This window comes from Electrona antarctica, assembly GCF_951216825.1.
Source record: "Electrona antarctica genome assembly, chromosome: 12".
In the NCBI taxonomy this organism is placed as follows: domain Eukaryota; kingdom Metazoa; phylum Chordata; class Actinopteri; order Myctophiformes; family Myctophidae; genus Electrona; species Electrona antarctica.
The window spans coordinates 1607066-1629565 of NC_136793.1; the positions used below are offsets into that span (position 1 = coordinate 1607066).

The 22500-nt window shown below is 43.8% G+C and overlaps 1 protein-coding gene across 4 annotated transcripts in view; it reads left to right on the forward strand.

Annotated features, from left to right (window-relative positions):
- polk (polymerase (DNA directed) kappa) overlaps nt 1-22500 on the forward strand; it is a 46012-nt gene that overhangs the window by 21620 nt on the left and 1892 nt on the right. For 3 of the 4 annotated variants that reach the window (XM_079517033.1, XM_079517034.1, XM_079517036.1), the window contains 8 exons: nt 3883-4007; nt 5352-5518; nt 9610-9642; nt 11488-11584; nt 14470-14641; nt 19497-20329; nt 20864-21134; nt 21513-21800. In XM_079517033.1, the coding sequence (XP_079373159.1) occupies nt 3883-4007; nt 5352-5518; nt 9610-9642; nt 11488-11584; nt 14470-14641; nt 19497-20329; nt 20864-21134; nt 21513-21800 (1986 nt within the window). The remainder of the gene's footprint in view (nt 1-3882; nt 4008-5351; nt 5519-9609; nt 9643-11487; nt 11585-14469; nt 14642-19496; nt 20330-20863; nt 21135-21512; nt 21801-22500) is intronic. The other variant, XM_079517035.1, reaches the window with a different exon arrangement.

Sequence of the window (22500 nt, forward strand, 5' to 3'; positions counted from 1 at the left end):
AAATAATTTGGCGACCCCCCGAGGGGTCGCGACCCACGGGTTGAGAACCCCTGGCTTAGCCCAGTGGTTCCCAAACCTTTTCGTGCCAAGGACCCCCAAATCAACATTTATTAGGCCACTGTCTTATTTTATATATTTGAAAACATTATGCCAGTGACCCCGCATCGATAAGGGAGGATTTTTACGGCTCTAGCAGTGATTCCGAAACATATTAATTTCATGGACCACCCCCCAGTTTCACACGCATTATGCTACGGACCCCCGATTTAATGGCATTTCTATCTCTGGTATGCCAATTTATGTTGTAAAACAGCTGTTAATTTAACTCAGAGTGTACAAATGGAACCAAATGGACCCTAACGGGTCCTAACGGGTCCATTTGGTTCCATTTGTACACTCTCTGAGTTACAGACCCACACGGGTCCATTTGGTTCCTTATATCTGTAATTGAGCTAGGTACCCCCTGGAACTCCCTCAAGTACCCCTGGGGGTCCCCAGACCCCCTGGAACTCCCTCAAGTACCCCTGGGGGTCCCCGGACCCCACTTTGGGAACCCATGGCTTAGTCCATTCAGGACGGGAACCCCTTTTGGTGTTTTAAGCATTATGTTACACTTTAGACAAATATTTTATGGCGCAAATCTTTGAATATATATTATTTCAGAGTGAAGGGGGGGGGGCTGGAACAACATATTTTCAGATGGGGGTCCGCGGCCAGTTTCAGATAATTCTGGGGGTCCTTGACATGAAATAGTTTGAGCACCAACTGACACAGAAATAGTTTATTTAGATTTAGAAGCATTTATTGTAGAATCGGGCCTCGGGTCTAAATGGGTGAAAGGTCAACTCGGGACAACTTTAGTTTTTTTCAACCAAGGTTCATGTTTTAGGTTTTTATTCAGTATTTAAGTCCGACGTCATTTTGTAGTGCTACGTGACGTCCGGGTCATTTTGTAGTGCTACGTGACGTCCGGGTCATTTTGTAGTGCTACGTGACGTCCGGGTCCAAGTGGCACCAGCTCCCGTCCGCATCTCATTGTAAATAGAATAGCTAAACGTGTGAATCTTTTTTACAATGACGTTATTTTTCAGAAAGGAAGCCATTGAGGGTTAAAATGGGTCTTAATGCTTCCAACTCGAGTAGAATTATTAATGTTTTGTACAAGTGTCCATGACAAAGAAAATAAATGATGTGGAGACAATAAAGACTATTATTATCATTATTATTGAAGGTGGTAACAGTCCATTTGCTCAGTACAATATTTCGGGGGCATATTTAGAATGTTTGCAGGCTTGAGTATGTTGAATCTAGTTTGCCTTAATGAGGATTTAGTTGACACAATGAAATAAAATGGCGATAGTATTCCGTGTGGGGCAGACGGCCTGTCACCGCCAGATTTGGGAGAGCAGCGCAGCTTTGTTGTTGCGAGGAAAGCGGTAAAATTAGACTTTCGTGGTTGTTTTCGTCTCAGATTTAGTCCGACGGAGCGTCACAGTATAACTCTATGGGGACACAAAAGCGACACAAAGTAGGACCCGGATGTATCTCTGGAGGGGGCGCTCACGTCACAGCTAAAATACTGAATTAGAGAAAGTAAAAGATGAGTGTTAATTTTTTTTCATTTGCTGCTTTCTTTCATTTTAGGGATTTTAGCTGTTTTTGACAGAGGGGCGGGGACATTCGAGCATGGGGCTAAATATGTATTTTTTTTACAAAATGTTATAGCGATTTATTTTTTTATCATTTACTATAGTCCTACTAGATGCCAATAAATTACATCTGGCCACAAAAGATCACAGGATCTACTGAATGTGAAGGTAGCCTACTGGGGGGAAGCCACACTGTGTGTCATAGGCTCAATGTCAGTTTGACACATTCAGTAGATCCCGTGATCTTTTGTGGCCAGATGTAATTTCCTGGGGTCTAGTAGGACTATAGTAAATAATAAAAAAAGAAATCGCTATAACATTTTGTAAAAAAATACATATTTAGCCCCATGCTCGAATGCCCCGCCCCTCAACAAAAACCTAAAACATGAACCTTGGTTGAAAAAAACTAAAAAATAACATAGGATCGATTTTCTACTTATATTGATCCCAAATCGTTGAGGCTAGGGCAAGTGCTACGGGCTAAGATGGAGTCTGAAGAGGTGGATTTTGAGACTACGGCGGAAGATTGGGAGTGAGTCTGCAGTTCTTTGAATGGGGAGTTCATTCCATAGTTTAGATTGGGAGTGAGTCTGCAGTTCTTCTGATTGCAATGGGGAGTTCATTCCATAGTTTAGATTGGGAGTGAGTCTGTAGTTCTTCTGATTGCAATGGGGAGTTCATTCCATAGTTTAGATTGGGAGTGAGTCTGCAGTTCTTCTGATTGCAATGGGGAGTTCATTCCATAGTTTAGATTGGGAGTGAGTCTGTAGTTCTTCTGATTGCAATGGGGAGTTCATTCCATAGTTTAGATTGGGAGTGAGTCTGCAGTTCTTCTGATTGCAATGGGGAGTTCATTCCATAGTTTAGATTGGGAGTGAGTCTGCAGTTCTTCTGATTGCAATGGGGAGTTCATTCCATAGTTTTGGAGCCACACACACGGCACCGATTTATTAACCCATTTTGACCTGAGGACGATTCTAAAAAAAATTCTTCTCAATCCTGACAGTTTTCAGGATGTCAGTGGTTCTTATACATTTTCATGTCAAGGACCCCCAACAACTATATGTAATTTGCCGCTGACCCCCATCTTAAAATATGTTGTTCCAGGGACCCCCCCAGAAGCAAAGATTTAAGTTGTGGTGTTCTGTGATCAACACGTAATGGGTTGTGGTGTTCTGTGATCAACACGTAATGGGTTGTGGTGTTCTGTGATCAACACGTAATGGGTTGTGGTGTTCTGTGATCAACACGTAATGGGTTGTGGTGTTCTGTGATCAACACGTAATGGGTTGTGGTGTTCTGTGATCAACACGTAATGGGTTGTGGTGTTCTGTGATCAACACGTAATGGGTTGTGGTGTTCTGTGATCAACACGTAATGGGTTGTGGTGTTCTGTGATCAACACGTAATGGGTTGTGGTGTTCTGTGATCAACACGTAATGGGTTGTGGTGTTCTGTGATCAACACGTAATGGGTTGTGGTGTTCTGTGATCAACACGTAATGGGTCTGGTGTTCTGTGATCAACACGTAATGGGTTGTGGTGTTCTGTGATCAACACGTAATGGGTTGTGGTGTTCTGTGATCAACACGTAATGGGTTGTGGTGTTCTGTGATCAACACGTAATGGGTTGTGGTGTTCTGTGATCAACACGTAATGGGTTGTGGTGTTCTGTGATCAACACGTAATGGGTTGTGGTGTTCTGTGATCAACACGTAATGGGTTGTGGTGTTCTGTGATCAACACGTAATGGGTTGTGGTGTTCTGTGATCAACACGTAATGGGTTGTGGTGTTCTGTGATCAACACGTAATGGGTTGTGGTGTTCTGTGATCAACACGTAATGGGTTGTGGTGTTCTGTGATCAACACGTAATGGGTTGTGGTGTTCTGTGATCAACACGTAATGGGTTGTGGTGTTCTGTGATCAACACGTAATGGGTTGTGGTGTTCTGTGATCAACACGTAATGGGTTGTGGTGTTCTGTGATCAACACGTAATGGGTTGTGGTGTTCTGTGATCAACACGTAATGGGTTGTGGTGTTCTGTGATCAACACGTAATGGGTCTGGTGTTCTGTGATCAACACGTAATGGGTTGTGGTGTTCTGTGATCAACACGTAATGGGTCTGGTGTTCTGTGATCAACACGTAATGGGTTGTGGTGTTCTGTGATCAACACGTAATGGGTTGTGGTGTTCTGTGATCAACACATAATGGGTTGTGGTGTTCTTGCAGGCATCGCGTCCAACATGCTTCTGGCCAAGGTGTGCAGCGACCTGAACAAACCCGACGGCCAGTACCGCCTGTCTGCAGACAGAACCAGTGTTCTGGACTTTATGGAGAAGTTACCTGTACGCAAGGTACTGCACGCACGCACGCACGCACGCACGCACGCACACACGCACGCACGCACGCACACACGCACGCACGCACGCACACACGCACGCACACACACACGCACGCGCATGCATTGATTGATTGATTGAAGAATTTATTAACAGTTTGCAGAATTACAGTACATTTCAAGCACAAACTCAATACAAAGGCTGTTAACTGTGAGTGGACGACCCAATTAAGCATTACACTTGTTTCCAATAGGGTCCACCATGTTCAAATCATCAAAACATTTAGAGACGTACAAATAGACACTTCTATATAGACAAAGGACAGAACAGGAATTCATCATAAAGGAGGTAAAAAGGGAAAAGAAATATATACAGTGAGGGGAAAAAAGGGGGGGGCGGGGGGGGGATTCAGATTTTACGGGGGCCAGTTTCGAATTGCAGCCATCCGTAGGTGCCCTTTGAGAGCGGTTTTGAAGGAGTCAAGGGATTCGCATGTCTTAATGACAGTTGGTAGGGCGTTCCACATTTTGGTGGCATAGGAGCGAAAATAAATTTCTACTCGCAACCGTTTGGTTGCAAGGAGTTGCATGGTGACCCTTTGGTGTGGTTTGGGCTTTAGATGGAGGAACAGAGTGGTTCAAAAGCTGGCCAAGTTAACCAAAGAACCCTATTGTGATATGAAAATCATTTTATTTTGACGTCGACATTTTAAAAATGTCTTTAAAATTTCGTTTTTTCTGAAAATGTTGAAAATGTTTCTATATCAGTGGTTCTCAATATTTCATGTCAAGGACCCCCGATAGGTAGAAAAAAGAGAATCCCGCACACTGTCTTCACTTAGGTTGGTTTTTATTGCAACGTTTCGGTCGTCAGACCTTCATCAGGCATCAGGCATGTCAAGGACCCCACAAATTATATGTAATTGGCCGCCGACCCCCATCTGAAAATATGTTGTTCCAGGGACACACCAGAAGCAAAGATTTGAGTTAAAAGCTGAAACTCTGAAAGAATATATATTCAATGATTTCAGTCATATTTTCACGAGTTTTCAAAAATAGCAGACCTACATCTGCTATTTTTCAACAGCTAAAGCATAACATAATGCTTTAAAACACCAAAAGGGTTCCCGCCCAAATTGGGTTAAAATGATTATGGAAAAAAGAAATTGTCCACAATTCCATGGTATGTTGGTGCCATTAGGAGAGATAACAGGCAAACATTGATCAAAATAACAATTCTTCTATATTCTCTAATTGTGTAGACTTCTTGTAAATTAAGTAATGCAGATGTTTAACAATAATTTAACTCTTGAGAGTGTGAAATGAAACTTGGTATCCATGGTAACCATGTAATTTACAGGTTCCCGGTGTTGGGAAGGTTAGTGAGAAGCTGCTTGGCGCTCTGGGCATCAGTAGCTGTGCTCACCTGGGCCAGCAGATGGCACTGTTGTCCCTGCTATTCTCCCAGACGGCCTGGCATCACTTCCTCAGCATCTCCCTGGGTCTGGGAGCCACGCACCTAGAGAGGTGTGTGTGCACACACACACACACACACACACACACACACACACACACACTCACACTCACACATACACACGTTAGCCAGTAGCATTGTCGCAGCATCACAGACAAACACAAACGTAAAAGCAACAACGTTCACCCCCCCCCCAAAGAAACAAACACAACAGAATAAAATAATAAAATGTAAAACACAGGTCACATCATGGGTCACAGTCATAGTATTGTACACTTGTGAGAGAGGCACTGTCTGTTAATTATAAAATCCACTGTCCGCTACATTTTGGGTCACACCGAGCAGTGTAATCCAGGGAGGTATTTGGTCACACCGAGCAGTGTAATCCAGGGAGGTATTGGGTCACACCGAGCAGTGTAATCCAGGGAGGTATTGGGTCACACCGAGCAGTGTAATCCAGGGAGGTATTGGGTCACACCGAGCAGTGTAATCCAGGGAGGTATTGGGTCACACCGAGCAGTGTAATCCAGGGAGGTATTGGGTCACACCGAGCAGTGTAATCCAGGGAGGTATTGGGTCACACCGAGCAGTGTAATCCAGGGAGGTATTGGGTCACACCGAGCAGTGTAATCCAGGGAGGTATTGGGTCACACCGAGCAGTGTAATCCAGGGAGGTATTGGGTCACACCGAGCAGTGTAATCCAGGGAGGTATTGGGTCACACCGAGCAGTGTAATCCAGGGAGGTATTGGGTCACACCGAGCAGTGTAATCCAGGGAGGTATTGGGTCACACCGAGCAGTGTAATCCAGGGAGGTATTGGGTCACACCGAGCAGTGTAATCCAGGGAGGTATTGGGTCACACCGAGCAGTGTAATCCAGGGAGGTATTGGGTCACACCGAGCAGTGTAATCCAGGGAGGTATTGGGTCACACCGAGCAGTCTAATCCAGGGAGGTATTGGGTCACACCGAGCAGTGTAATCCAGGGAGGTATTGGGTCACACCGAGCAGTGTAATCCAGGGAGGTATGAATATTAAAGTATTCTATACAAGGTCTCCATACCTTAGAGAAGCCTTCGGTGGTTTCCTCAGAGAGATAATTTTATTTTTTCTAAGCTTACGAAGGACATCACATCGTTGAGCCAGATGGAGTGAGAGGTAACCAGATGTTATACCTCATACTAAGCATTTAAACTATGAGGTATAAAGTACAGCAGCCTTGTGTTCATAAAACAGAAAGATTGGGTATTGGGTAAGACTGACGTTATGTATCTTTCAGGACCTTTCACTGCTTCGTCTCAACCATTACTCAATGGCTCTGGTCTCAGCCACCGCAGTGGATATTTTGAATTTCTTTTTTTTCTTTTTTCTTTTTTTAATGTTGCCACTGCTGTTGGAGCAGCCATAAACTACACAGGTTCATCTCTACTGTTGGAGCAGCCATAAACTACACAGGTTCATCTCTACTGTTGGAGCAGCCATAAACTACACAGGTTCATCTCTACTGTTGGAGCAGCCATAAACTACACAGGTTCATCTCTACTGTTGGAGCAGCCATAAACTACACGGGTTCATCCCGATGTTCTGGAGCATCTTTGTAATGTTAGTGTTAGTAAAAAGCAGGTAAAAGAGTAACGTTTGAGGCAGACTAACATCAGAGTAACGTTTGAGGCAGACTAACATCAGAGTAACGTTTGAGGCAGACTAACATCAGTCACTCTGCCATTTCACTGTAGTAGAAGAGGTGCGGGTTTACCCCGCAGCTATGTCGGCTCCGCCTACAGGAAATACATAAGCTGCGACCATGAGACCCGTTTCTGAATTCGTCTAATATACGCGTGAGATGTGCTTGTGTCTGGGCACAGCGGTCTGTCTGGTTGTGTCTGGGCACAGCGGTCTGTCTGGTTGTGTCTTGGCACAGCGGTCTGTCTGGTTGTGTCTGGGCAAAGCGGTCGCACTTCGAGTCTGCCTCAGGATACATTTCAGTCACCCTGGCTTTACTAAGATGAGCTCTATGTATCCTATACTTTCAGTTGAATTAAGACCTATTCATAGTCTGGATTTTCGGTGGTCAGCTCACCACAGCTCCGGTGGTGAGCTGACCACCGCTCCGGTGGTGAGGTGACCACCGCTCCGGTGGTCAGCTCACCACAGCTCCGGTGGTGAGCTGACCACCGCTCCGGTGGTGAGCTGACCACCGCTCCGGTGGTGAGCTGACCACCGGAGCTGAAATAACGTTGAGCGGTGGTGAGTAAAAACAGAGAGAAGGGCTGGGGTGGTGGCGGTGGTTTGCTCTTCACCGCGGCTCGTGACGTCATGTTGTAGTTCGGTGGTCACCTCCGTGAAGTCATGTTGTAGTTCGGTGGTCACCTCAACACCGAAAATCCAGACTATGTATGAGCCTTTAGGCTGAGGCACATGAGGTGGTGGTGATGACTCTGTATAGTGTCTGACCACCACTCATCTGTATAGTGTCTGACCACCACTAATCTGTATGGTGTCTGACCACCACTCATCTGTATAGTGTCTGACCACCACTCATCTGTATAGTGTCTGACCACCACTCATCTGTATAGTGTCTGACCACCACTCATCTGTATAGCGTCTGACCACCACTCATCTGTATAGTGTCTGACCACCACTAATCTGTATGGTGTCTGACCACCACTCATCTGTATAGTGTCTGACCACCACTCATCTGTATAGTGTCTGACCACCACTCATCTGTATAGTGTCTGACCACCACTCATCTGTATAGCGTCTGACCACCACTCATCTGTATAGTGTCTGACCACCACTAATCTGTATGGTGTCTGACCACCACTCATCTGTATAGTGTCTGACCACCACTCATCTGTATAGTGTCTGACCACCACTCATCTGTATAGTGTCTGACCACCACTCATCTGTATAGCGTCTGACCACCACTCATCTGTATAGTGTCTGACCACCACTAATCTGTATGGTGTCTGACCACCACTCATCTGTATAGTGTCTGACCACCACTCATCTGTATAGTGTCTGACCACCACTCATCTGTATAGTGTCTGACCACCACTCATCTGTATAGCGTCTGACCACCACTCATCTGTATAGTGTCTGACCACCACTAATCTGTATGGTGTCTGACCACCACTCATCTGTATAGTGTCTGACCACCACTCATCTGTATAGTGTCTGACCACCACTCATCTGTATAGTGTCTGACCACCACTCATCTGTATAGTGTCTGACCACCACTCATCTGTATAGTGTCTGACCACCACTCATCTGTATAGTGTCTGACCACCACTCATCTGTATAGCGTCTGACCACCACTCATCTGTATAGTGTCTGACCACCACTCATCTGTATAGTGTCTGACCACCACTCATCTGTATAGTGTCTGACCACCACTCATCTGTATAGTGTCTGACCACCACTCATCTGTATAGTGTCTGACCACCACTCATCTGTATAGTGTCTGACCACCACTCATCTGTATAGTGTCTGACCACCACTCATCTGTATAGCGTCTGACCACCACTCATCTGTATAGTGTCTGACCACCACTCATCTGTATAGTGTCTGACCACCACTCATCTGTATAGTGTCTGACCACCACTCATCTGTATAGTGTCTGACCACCACTCATCTGTATAGTGTCTGACCACCACTCATCTGTATAGTGTCTGACCACCACTCATCTGTATAGTGTCTGACCACCACTCATCTGTATAGCGTCTGACCACCACTCATCTGTATAGTGTCTGACCACCACTCATCTGTATAGTGTCTGACCACCACTCATCTGTATAGTGTCTGACCACCACTCATCTGTATAGTGTCTGACCACCACTCATCTGCCAACTCCGTTCTCTTTCCCATTTGTTTTTTAAACCTTGTATATTGGTATCAGTACGATATGAGATAAATGTGTAACGGTCTGAAAGAAACCCATTTTCAGTTTTCATTCTACTGACTATAGAGGCTTGGTTTACTTATGATCCTAGATGAATATTTATATTATTTTTATATCTACTTGATGTATTTCCATGTGTTGTTGTTCTTGCACACTATAAATCTGGATTAAGAAGAGCTGGATTAGGAGCCTCTTGTATAAAACAATAAAATAACACTGTCCTTTCTGTGGGTTTTATTTTCAGGGACGGAGAGAGAAAAAGTATGAGCACTGAGAGGTATGTCTGTCATCCCTCCATCAAACATACACTTTAATAACAATAATAAATGTGACCATTTCTGACTGAGGCTTAGGGCCGATTCATACTCCTATTTTACCGCTGTAGTGCCGAAATGATTTCGGCTCGTCAGAAATTTTCAGTAGCACCGAAGAGCCGACTTTAGGACGGTACCCCCCCCCCCCTCAAATTATGTCACATTGTAGGCTCTACAGAGCCGAACCCACTTTAAAATAGGAGTATGAATCGCGCCTAAGTCATTGATTTTGTTTTTATTTATTTTTTCATATGTCATCATAGCTTCAAATGGACATAATTTGGTTGTTCAGTTTGACCCACCAGTTTTGGATATATGCCTTTATAGAGTAATGTCTTGCAGAAAACAGTGAGTTGAGAAAACAGGCTTGAAAAGGTTCACTTCTGTGGTCTCTAACATTACACCTAGCTTATTTCATATTTACATGTCGATTTCAGCTCTGACATTTATTTCAGACATGCTCTAGTATGTGAAGAGTCTGCCTGTGCTATTAACTCATTTTGGATAAAAATAAATTCAGTTTGTTCTCCTCTGGTGAAAAGCTGGAGGCTGTACGATGGCAAATCTGGTCACATATAATAATGCATTTTTATAGCGCTTTTACAAGTGCTCAAATCGCTTTTCAATGGTTCACATCACATCACATTGTCACATCACAAATTTCACAAAATGGGTGAAATCTGTTTTTGTGCATAGATCCCATGGTGTCATTTTTCCAAGAAAACAAAGAAAGGGAAGTTGTTAAGGAGATCAAGGCAGGAAAGAAGAATGTTTGAGTGCTTTTACCACAAAATGCACAAAAATATATTTATTCATTTCATTCATACATTGGGAGGTGAAGCGGCGAACAGTCGCGGCCCGCATCCTCACTTCCTACATTCACACCAACCGGTGGCTAGCTCTCACCGACCGACTCATTGGAGGCAGTGTAGGGCCCTTTTTGAAACTAGCTCCTCGCCACTCGCCCTACACACTTCCACTCGGTTTGAGCATAGATATATAAATAACCGAGACGCAATGCAATGCAAGTGGATGGGAGGGGGATTCCGGTGCCGTCTCTATTATTTATATAATAGCACTTTTTAGACTTAGATAGCATTTGAAACAGACTTATAGCATGTCATGTAGACAGCACAATAATTGCATTGTATGTAGTCATAGCACATCATAGTAGCCTACATATGTATAGCATAGTATATATGTATAGTTAATATGTATAGTGTCATTATATAGATATGTTCTAGTTACGTTCTTAGCTTACGCATGTTTCTTGATAAATGCATTTTATATATGTGATGTATTCCCATACTTTTGTTCCTGCCTAATGTAAATCGCTCTGGATTAAGAGCGTCTGCTAAATGCCTAAATTGTAAATTGTAAATTGTATACATCTATGCTCAAACCGAGTGGAAGTGTGTAGGTCGAGTGGCGAGGAGCTAGTTTCAAAAAGGGGGTAGGGTTCTTGTGTGTCTTGCCCAAGGAGTAGGACACTTCGACATGTGGCCAGGAGGAGGAGGAGGAGCCGGGATTCGAACCGCCGACCCACGGATCGATCATTGTACGACCTGTTCTACCTCCTGAACTACACATAGGTCATTGTCATCTTGCACTCATTTTCTCTCTGTCTCTCTCTATCACCCTCCCCCCTCTCTCTCCTTCCCCCCCCTCTCTCTCCCCCTCTCTCCCCCCCCTCTCTCTCCCCCTCTCTCCCCCCTCCCTTCCCCCTCCCTCCCCTCTCTCTCCCCTATCTCCCCCCCCCCATCTCTCCCCCCCCCTCCTCTCCCCCTCCTCTCCCCCTCCCCCTCCAGGACGTTCAGAGAGATGACCAGACCAGAGGACCAGGTGTGTCTGGTCAGAGAGTTGTGTGAAGATCTGTCCAACGACCTGAAAAGAGAAGGACTGAAGGTATTATTGACACATCACTGTACTTTATACTGTTAAAAGAGAAGGACTGAAGGTATTATTGACACATCACTGTACTTTATACTGTTAAAAGAGAAGGACTGAAGGTATTATTGACACATCACTATACTTTATACTGTTAAAAGAGAAGGACTGAAGGTATTATTGACACATCACTGTACTTTATACTGTTAAAAGAGAAGGACTGAAGGTATTATTGACACATCACTATACTTTATACTGTTAAAAGAGGACTGAAGGTATTATTGACACATCACTATACTTTATACTGTTAAAAGAGAAGGACTGAAGGTATTATTGACACATCACTGTACTTTATACTGTTAAAAGAGAAGGACTGAAGGTATTATTGACACATCACTGTACTTTATACTGTTAAAAGAGAAGGACTGAAGGTATTATTGACACATCACTATACTTTATACTGTTAAAAGAGAAGGACTGAAGGTATTATTGACACATCACTATACTTTATACTGTTAAAAGAGAAGGACTGAAGGTATTATTGACACATCACTGTACTTTATACTGTTAAAAGAGGACTGAAGGTATTATTGACACATCACTGTACTTTATACTGTTAAAAGAGAAGGACTGAAGGTATTATTGACACATCACTATACTTTATACTGTTAAAAGAGGACTGAAGGTATTATTGACACATCACTGTACTTTATACTGTTAAAAGAGAAGGACTGAAGGTATTATTGACACATCACTGTACTTTATACTGTTAAAAGAGAAGGACTGAAGGTATTATTGACACATCACTGTACTTTATACTGTTAAAAGAGGACTGAAGGTATTATTGACACATCACTGTACTTTATACTGTTAAAAGAGAAGGACTGAAGGTATTATTGACACATCACTGTACTTTATACTGTTAAAAGAGAAGGACTGAAGGTATTATTGACACATCACTGTACTTTATACTGTTAAAAGAGGACTCAAGGTATTATTGACACATCACTGTACTTTATACTGTTAAAAGAGAAGGACTGAAGGTATTTTTGACACATCACTGTACTTTATACTGTTAAAAGAGGACTGAAGGTATTATTGACACATCACTGTACTTTATACTGTTAAAAGAGAAGGACTGAAGGTATTATTGACACATCACTGTACTTTATACTGTTAAAAGAGAAGGACTGAAGGTATTATTGACACATCACTGTACTTTATACTGTTAAAAGAGAACTGAAGGTATTATTGACACATCACTGTACTTTATACTGTTAAAAGAGAAGGACTGAAGGTATTATTGACACATCACTGTACTTTATACTGTTAAAAGAGGACTGAAGGTATTATTGACACATCACTGTACTTTATACTGTTAAAAGAGAAGGACTGAAGGTATTATTGACACATCACTATACTTTATACTGTTAAAAGAGAAGGACTGAAGGTATTATTGACACATCACTGTACTTTATACTGTTAAAAGAGAAGGACTGAAGGTATTATTGACACATCACTGTACTTTATACTGTTAAAAGAGAAGGACTGAAGGTATTATTGACACATCACTGTACTTTATACTGTTAAAAGAGGACTGAAGGTATTATTGACACATCACTGTACTTTATACTGTTAAAAGAGAAGGACTGAAGGTATTATTGACACATCACTGTACTTTATACTGTTAAAAGAGGACTGAAGGTATTATTGACACATCACTGTACTTTATACTGTTAAAAGAGAAGGACTGAAGGTATTATTGACACATCACTGTACTTTATACTGTTAAAAGAGAAGGACTGAAGGTATTATTGACACATCACTGTACTTTATACTGTTAAAAGAGAAGGACTGAAGGTATTATTGACACATCACTGTACTTTATACTGTTAAAAGAGAAGGACTGAAGGTATTATTGACACATCACTGTACTTTATACTGTTAAAAGAGGACTCAAGGTATTATTGACACATCACTGTACTTTATACTGTTAAAAGAGGACTCAAGGTATTATTGACACATCACTGTACTTTATACTGTTAAAAGAGGACTGAAGGTATTATTGACACATCACTGTACTTTATACTGTTAAAAGAGAAGGACTGAAGGTATTATTGACACATCACTGTACTTTATACTGTTAAAAGAGGACTGAAGGTATTATTGACACATCACTGTACTTTATACTGTTAAAAGAGAAGGACTGAAGGTATTATTGACACATCACTGTACTTTATACTGTTAAAAGAGAAGGACTGAAGGTATTATTGACACATCACTATACTTTATACTGTTAAAAGAGAAGGACTGAAGGTATTATTGACACATCACTGTACTTTATACTGTTAAAAGAGGACTGAAGGTATTATTGACACATCACTGTACTTTATACTGTTAAAAGAGAAGGACTGAAGGTATTATTGACACATCACTGTACTTTATACTGTTAAAAGAGAAGGACTGAAGGTATTATTGACACATCACTGTACTTTATACTGTTAAAAGAGAAGGACTGAAGGGTATTATTGACACATCACTGTACTTTATACTGTTAAAAGAGAAGGACTGAAGGGTATTATTGACACATCACTGTACTTTATACTGTTAAAAGAGGACTGAAGGTATTATTGACACATCACTGTACTTTATACTGTTAAAAGAGAAGGACTGAAGGTATTATTGACACATCACTGTACTTTATACTGTTAAAAGAGAAGGACTGAAGGTATTATTGACACATCACTGTACTTTATACTGTTAAAAGAGAAGGACTGAAGGTATTGACATTGATCAGTGTACTTTATAAAGTACTACTACTACTTATAAAGTACTGTATAAGTACTTTATCGGTTAAGTTTGAAAGGTTCTCTGGTCCATCATATTGCTGTCCTGCTCATCAGGGTAAGACGGTGACTCTGAAGCTGAAGAACGTCCAGTTCGAGGTTCGGACCCGAGCCTGGACGCTGCCCTGCGCCGTGGGGACAGCCCCCGAGATCTTCTCCGTGGCCAATCAGCTGCTGAGGACCGAGATTGACGGTGTCAAGCCCCTCCCACTCCGACTGAGGCTCATGGGTAATGGCCAAACTCTTCACTGCACCGCTCTCTATTTCTATTACTGAACACTTTACTGCAATGTCTCTAAATGACATGTATCACCTGGTCCAACATACTATCAGTCCATTAGTCCTGGTCCAACATAGTATCAGTCCATTAGTCCTGGTCCAACATACTATCAGTCCATTAGTCCTGGTCCAACATACTATCAGTCTATTAGTCCTGGTCCAACATACTATCAGTCTATTAGTCCTGGTCCAACATACTATCAGTCCATTAGTCCTGGTCCAACATACTATCAGTCCATTAGTCCTGGTCCAACATACTATCAGTCCATTAGTCCTGGTCCAACATACTATCAGTCTATTAGTCCTGGTCCAACATACTATCAGTCTATTAGTCCTGGTCCAACATACTATCAGTCCATTAGTCCTGGTCCAACATACTATCAGTCCATTAGTCCTGGTCCAACATAGTATCAGTATATTAGTCCTGGTCCAACATACTATCAGTCCATTAGTCCTGGTCCAACATAGTATTAGTCCTGGTGCAACATACTATTAGTCCTGGTCCAACATACTATCAGTATTTTAGTCCTGGTCCAACATAGTATTAGTCCTGGTGCAACATACTATTAGTCCTGGTCCAACATACTATCAGTCCATTAGTCCAGGTCCAACATACTATCAGTCTATTAGTCCTGGCCCAACATACTATCAGTCCATTAGTCCTGGTCCAACATACTATCAGTCCATTAGTCCTGGTCCAACATACTATCAGTCCATTAGTCCTGGTCCAACATACTATCAGTCCATTAGTCCTGGTCCAACATACTATCAGTCTATTAGTCCTGGTCCAACATACTATCAGTCTATTAGTCCTGGTCCAACATACTATCAGTCCATTAGTCCTGGTCCAACATACTATCAGTCCATTAGTCCTGGTCCAACATAGTATTAGTCCTGGTGCAACATACTATTAGTCCTGGTCCAACATACTATCAGTCCATTAGTCCTGGTCCAACATACTATCAGTCCATTAGTCCTGGTCCAACATACTATCAGTCTATTAGTCCTGGTCCAACATACTATCAGTCCATTAGTCCTGGTCCAACATACTATCAGTCCATTAGTCCTGGTCCAACATACTATCAGTCCTGGTCCAACATACTATCAGTATTAGTCCTGGTCCAACATACTATCAGTCCATTAGTCCTGGTCCAACATACTATCAGTCCATTAGTCCTGGTCCAACATACTATCAGTCCTGGTCCAACATACTATCAGTCTATTAGTCCTGGTCCAACATACTATCAGTCTATTAGTCCTGGTCCAACATACTATCAGTCTATTAGTCCTGGTCCAACATACTATCAGTCTATTAGTCCTGGTCCAACATACTATCAGTCCATTAGTCCTGGTCCAACATACTATCAGTCCATTACTCCTGGTCCAACATACTATCAGTCCATTAGTCCTGGTCCAACATACTATCAGTCTATTAGTCCTGGTCCAACATACTATCAGTCTATTAGTCCTGGTCCAACATACTATCAGTCCATTAGTCCTGGTCCAACATACTATCAGTCCATTACTCCTGGTCCAACATACTATCAGTCCATTAGTCCTGGTCCAACATACTATCAGTCCATTAGTCCTGGTCCAACATACTATCAGTCTATTAGTCCTGGTGCAACATACTATCAGTCTATTAGTTCTGGTCCAACATACTATCAGTCTATTAGTCCTGGTCCAACATACTATCAGTCTATTAGTCCTGGTCCAACATACTATCAGTCTATTAGTCCTGGTCCAACATACTATCAGTCTATTAGTCCTGGTCCAACATACTATCAGTCCATTAGTCCTGGTCCAACATACTATCAGTCCATTAGTCCTGGTCCAACATACTATCAGTCTATTAGTCCTGGTCCAACATACTATCAGTCTATTAGTCCTGGTCCAACATACTATCAGTCCATTAGTCCTGGTCCAACATACTATCAGTCCATTAGTCCTGGTCCAACATACTATCAGTCCATTAGTCCTGGTCCAACATACTATCAGTCCATTAGTCCTGGTCCAACATACTATCAGTCCATTAGTCCTGGTCCAACATACTATCAGTCCATTAGTCCTGGTCCAACATAGTATCAGTCCATTAGTCCTGGTCCAACATACTATCAGTCCATTAGTACTGGTCCAACATACTATCAGTCCATTAGTCCTGGTCCAACATACTATCAGTCCATTAGTCCTGGTCCAACATACTATCCGTCCATTAGTCCTGGTCCAACATACTATCAGTCCATTAGTCCTGGTCCAACATACTATCAGTCCATTAGTCCTGGTCCAACATACTATCAGTCCATTAGTCCTGGTCCAACATAGTATCAGTATATTAGTCCTGGTCCAACATACTATCAGTCCATTAGTCCTGGTCCAACATAGTATTAGTCCTGGTGCAACATACTATTAGTCCTGGTCCAACATACTATCAGTATTTTAGTCCTGGTCCAACATAGTATTAGTCCTGGTGCAACATACTATTAGTCCTGGTCCAACATACTATCAGTCCATTAGTCCTGGTCCAACATACTATCAGTCTATTAGTCCTGGTCCAACATACTATTAGTCCTGGTCCAACATACTATCAGTCTATTAGTCCTGGTCCAACATACTATCAGTCTATTAGTCCTGGTCCAACATACTATCAGTCTATTAGTCCTGGTCCAACATACTATCAGTCCATTAGTCCTGGTCCAACATACTATCAGTCCATTAGTCCTGGTCCAACATAGTATTAGTCCTGGTGCAACATACTATTAGTCCTGGTCCAACATACTATCAGTCCATTAGTCCTGGTCCAACATACTATCAGTCCATTAGTCCTGGTCCAACATACTATCAGTCTATTAGTCCTGGTCCAACATACTATCAGTCCATTAGTCCTGGTCCAACATACTATCAGTCCATTAGTCCTGGTCCAACATACTATCAGTCCTGGTCCAACATACTATCAGTCTATTAGTCCTGGTCCAACATACTATCAGTCCATTAGTCCTGGTCCAACATACTATCAGTCCATTAGTCCTGGTCCAACATACTATCAGTCCTGGTCCAACATACTATCAGTCCATTAGTCCTGGTCCAACATACTATCAGTCTATTAGTCCTGGTCCAACATACTATCAGTCTATTAGTCCTGGTCCAACATACTATCAGTCCATTAGTCCTGGTCCAACATACTATTAGTCTATTAGTCCTGGTCCAACATACTATCAGTCTATTAGTCCTGGTCCAACATACTATCAGTCTATTAGTCCTGGTCCAACATACTATCAGTCCATTAGTCCTGGTCCAACATACTATCAGTCTATTAGTCCTGGTCCAACATACTATCAGTCTATTAGTCCTGGTCCAACATACTATCAGTCCATTAGTCCTGGTCCAACATACTATTAGTCTATTAGTCCTGGTCCAACATACTATCAGTCTATTAGTCCTGGTCCAACATACTATCAGTCTATTAGTCCTGGTCCAACATACTATCAGTCCATTAGTCCTGGTCCAACATACTATCAGTCTATTAGTCCTGGTCCAACATACTATCAGTCTATTAGTCCTGGTCCAACATACTATCAGTCTATTAGTCCTGGTCCAACATACTATCAGTCCATTAGTCCTGGTCCAACATACTATTAGTCTATTAGTCCTGGTCCAACATACTATCAGTCTATTAGTCCTGGTCCAACATACTATCAGTCTATTAGTCCTGGTCCAACATACTATCAGTCTATTAGTCCTGGTCCAACATACTATCAGTCCATTAGTCCTGGTCCAACATACTATCAGTCTATTAGTCCTGGTCCAACATACTATCAGTCTATTAGTCCTGGTCCAACATACTATCAGTCCATTAGTCCTGGTCCAACATACTATCAGTCCATTAGTCCTGGTCCAACATACTATCAGTCTATTAGTCCTGGTCCAACATACTATCAGTCTATTAGTCCTGGTCCAACATACTATCAGTCCATTAGTCCTGGTCCAACATACTATCAGTCTATTAGTCCTGGTCCAACATACTATCAGTCCATTAGTCCTGGTCCAACATACTATCAGTATATTAGTCCTGGTCCAACATACTATCAGTCCATTAGTCCTGGTTCAACATACTATCAGTCCATTAGTCCTGGTCCAACATAGTATTAGTCCTGGTGCAACATACTATTAGTCCTGGTCCAACATACTATCAGTCCATTAGTCCTGGTCCAACATACTATCAGTCCATTAGTCCTGGTCCAACATACTATCAGTCCATTAGTCCTGGTCCAACATACTATCAGTCCATTAGTCCTGGTCCAACATACTATCAGTCCATTAGTCCTGGTCCAACATACTATCAGTATATTAGTCCTGGTCCAACATACTATCAGTATATTAGTCCTGGTCCAACATACTATCAGTCTATTTGTCCTGGTCCACCGGGTTCGTTTTAACCGGCCACGCATGTCAGGAGGAGCCATAGGTGTTGTCAGACTGTTAGTATGTCTAACAAACGAATGCACCCCAATAATTAGTAAGGCAAATTATTGTGCTTTGATATTGATATTGACTTCGTTTGAAATGTACCGTACCCATTCTACATACTGTGAATAACATTTTCAATCAATCAATCAATCAATGGTCCATTTCGTTACCAACTCACCATTTATCTGGGGACCACCTGGAACTCCCTCAAGGACCCCTGGTGGTCCCCGGACCACTGGGTGAGAAGCACTGTCCTAGGACGACCCAATAAACCTCCTGTGATCCACTTCATGTTCGACTCCTTCAGGTTCTCAGAGTGTGTTTCCATGTGTCGCCACCAGGTGTCAGGATCTCCTCCTTCGTCAGCTCTGAGGACAGAGCTCCGCAGCAGAGGAGCATTGTGGGGTTCCTACAGAACGGCAGGAGGACGGACCCTCCTCCTACCCCTGCCCCTCCTCCCCACGTCTCCCCTCAGACGGACCCCCCTCCTCCCCCTGCCCCTCCTCCCCACGACCCCCCTCCTCCTCCTCATCCTCCTCCCTACGTCTCCTCTCAGACGTGTGGGAAAGACACCTCCGTCCAAAGCCCCCAACCCCCCTCCTCCTCCTGCACCCTACTGCCCTCTGCACCGTCCTGCACCCCCCAACAACCCTCTGCCCAGCAGCGCTACCCTCCGGGGGTGCAGCCCCCGGGTGGTCCGGTGGCCCAGCAGCGCCAGAGCTTCTCTGGGCCGGAGGCAGGCCAGAACTCTGGGCCGGAGGCGGGCCAGAACTCTGGGCCGGAGGCGGGCCAGAGCTCTGGGACCGGCCAGACGGAGCAGCGGTCGTTCTTCCAGAGGGCGTACGCCCAGCGACTACGTCTCCAAGCGGAGGGACATGACGGAGACATGAAGGAGACAGACAGACAGAGAGACAGGACCCTGAAGGGGACAGACAGACAGAGAGACAGGGACATGGAGAGCTGTGGGGACAGGGACATCCAGGGGACGGACAGACAGAGAGACAGGGACATGGAGAGCTGTGGGGACGGGGACATCCAGGGGACGGACAGACAGAGAGACAGGGACATGGAGAGCTGTGGGGACAGGGACATCCAGGGGACGGACAGACAGAGGGACAGGACTCTGAAGAGCTGGGGGGACATGAAGGAGACGGACAGCAGCACCTCCTCAGAGGTCGGTAACTGAAAAACAATGATTGATTGAATACTTTACAATAATACTGTTAACACTGTTGACTCCCTCGCCGACTGGACATCATCCATACAGTGGATGATGTCCATCATCCACTGTATCTATGATGTCCAGGACATCATCCACTGTATGGATGATGTCCAGGACATCATCCACTGTATGGATGATGTCCAGGACATCATCCACTGTATGGATGATGTCCTGGACATCATCCACTGTATGGATGATGTCCAGGACATCATCCATACATAGTGGATGATGTCCTGGACATTAGGCGATAGAGTCAAATATCAAACCTGCTACTGTAGATATTCAGAAACGCTCGGGAAGGCGTCGGCGATCGCTTTTTATCGCCGCTGGATCTTCTCGCAGAGCCCTTTCTCACACAGCCAGCAAAACCTCGGAGTCAGATCGGGGGTTTTGTCGGCGAGCGCCAGGAAAAAGCTCCTCGACAGCATAAATCGGAGCACATATGGTGTAGGAGGCCTTATACTTTATACTCTCTATTTCCTCCAGAGGGGTTACTGGAGCCACAGCAGCAGAAGCACGGCAGCAGAAGACCCTTGGTCTCCGTCAGGCTGCGGAGACACCCCCAGGCCAGCAGGGGGCGGCCTGACGTGTCCCGTGTGCCTCGGGGAGGTGGACACCAGCGACCTGGGCGTATTCAACGCGCACATCGACCTCTGTCTCAGCGGGGACCGCTCGGGTTCGAGTCCCGGGCGGTCGGAGCACGCGTCGGCATCGCCTCGGCCTCAGACATGCCACGCCGGTTTTAATCGTCAAGGAGGTAATTATTATTATTTTTATTATTATTATTATTATTGCGACCATACGTCACATTTACTATGAAAACCTGCGTATCCCGTCCGTTAGTCACGCCTCCATATATGGTCACGCCTCGTGACATCACACTTCCATATATGGTCACGCCTCGTGACACGTCAAGCCACCATATATGGTCGCGCCTCGTGACAGCACGCTTCCATATATGGTCACGCCTTGTGACATCACGCTTCCATGTATGGTCACGCCTTGTGACATCACGCCTCCATATATGGTCGCGCCTCGTGACACGTCACGCCACCATATATGGCCATCTCCATATGTGAAGATCACGACACTGACCTCACCTATGTGATGTCATAACCTTGATTGACGGCCCCAGTGGGAGGCGACTCAGGGACGACGACGGCGGCGGTGATGATGTCATCATCGGAGGCGGAGTCACAGCAGCTGGACCCCGCCCCCCTTGCCTGTCCGGTGTGTCATGTGACCCAGGTGGGGTCACGTGACCTGTCCGCCTTCAACCGCCACCTCGACCTCTGTCTGAACCAGGAAGTGGTGAAGTCGTTGACCTCCGACGACCTCTGTCTGAACCAGGTCAAAGGGCAAAGGTCGCTGACCTCCGCCGGCCCGACCCGGCGCCGCGTCGGCCAAGGGCCAAAGGTCAAGGGTGAGTGTGAACCGAAGGCCGTTACAATTAACGAAATAACTCAAATAAAAAAATAATAAAAGTCTGAAACGTTTGTTTGCTGCTGAGGGAAACCTTAACCCATTTAGGCCTGACGTCGAAATTAATACAAATGTCTTCTAAATCCTGACAGTTTTCTGAAAAACCTCATGTTTCTGTATCAGTGGTGCCCAAAAATAACCCCAAACATGATATGTAATGAAATGTAATTTGGCCGCCAACCCCCATTTGAGTCTTGCAAAGACGTTCGCTCTGAAAGAATATATATTCAAAGATTTGCGCCACATTTTGAAGATATTTCAAAAATAGCAGACCTACAAGCTCGTAGCGCGGCACTCGGTGCCGCGCTATGAGCTTGTAGGTCTGCTATTTTTCAATAGCTAAAGTGTAACATAATGCTTCAAACACCAAAGACAAGAATCCTACTGGATATAAAGTGAGTGCTGGTGTTCTTTTCTATGTGTTTATGAGTTGTGTGTTTTACCATAATTATAATATTATAATTATGCTGCATCCCTAATGAATGGCATTATAATTGGTAATAACATGACCAGATGTTTTCAGACATCTGACTATAGAAATGCCTCCACCCCTTTTTCCCCCTCAAACGTTTTATATTAGTGTATATATTCTTGTTTTGTTGACGTGTGTGTCTGTGTGTCTGTGTGTCTGTGTGTCTGTG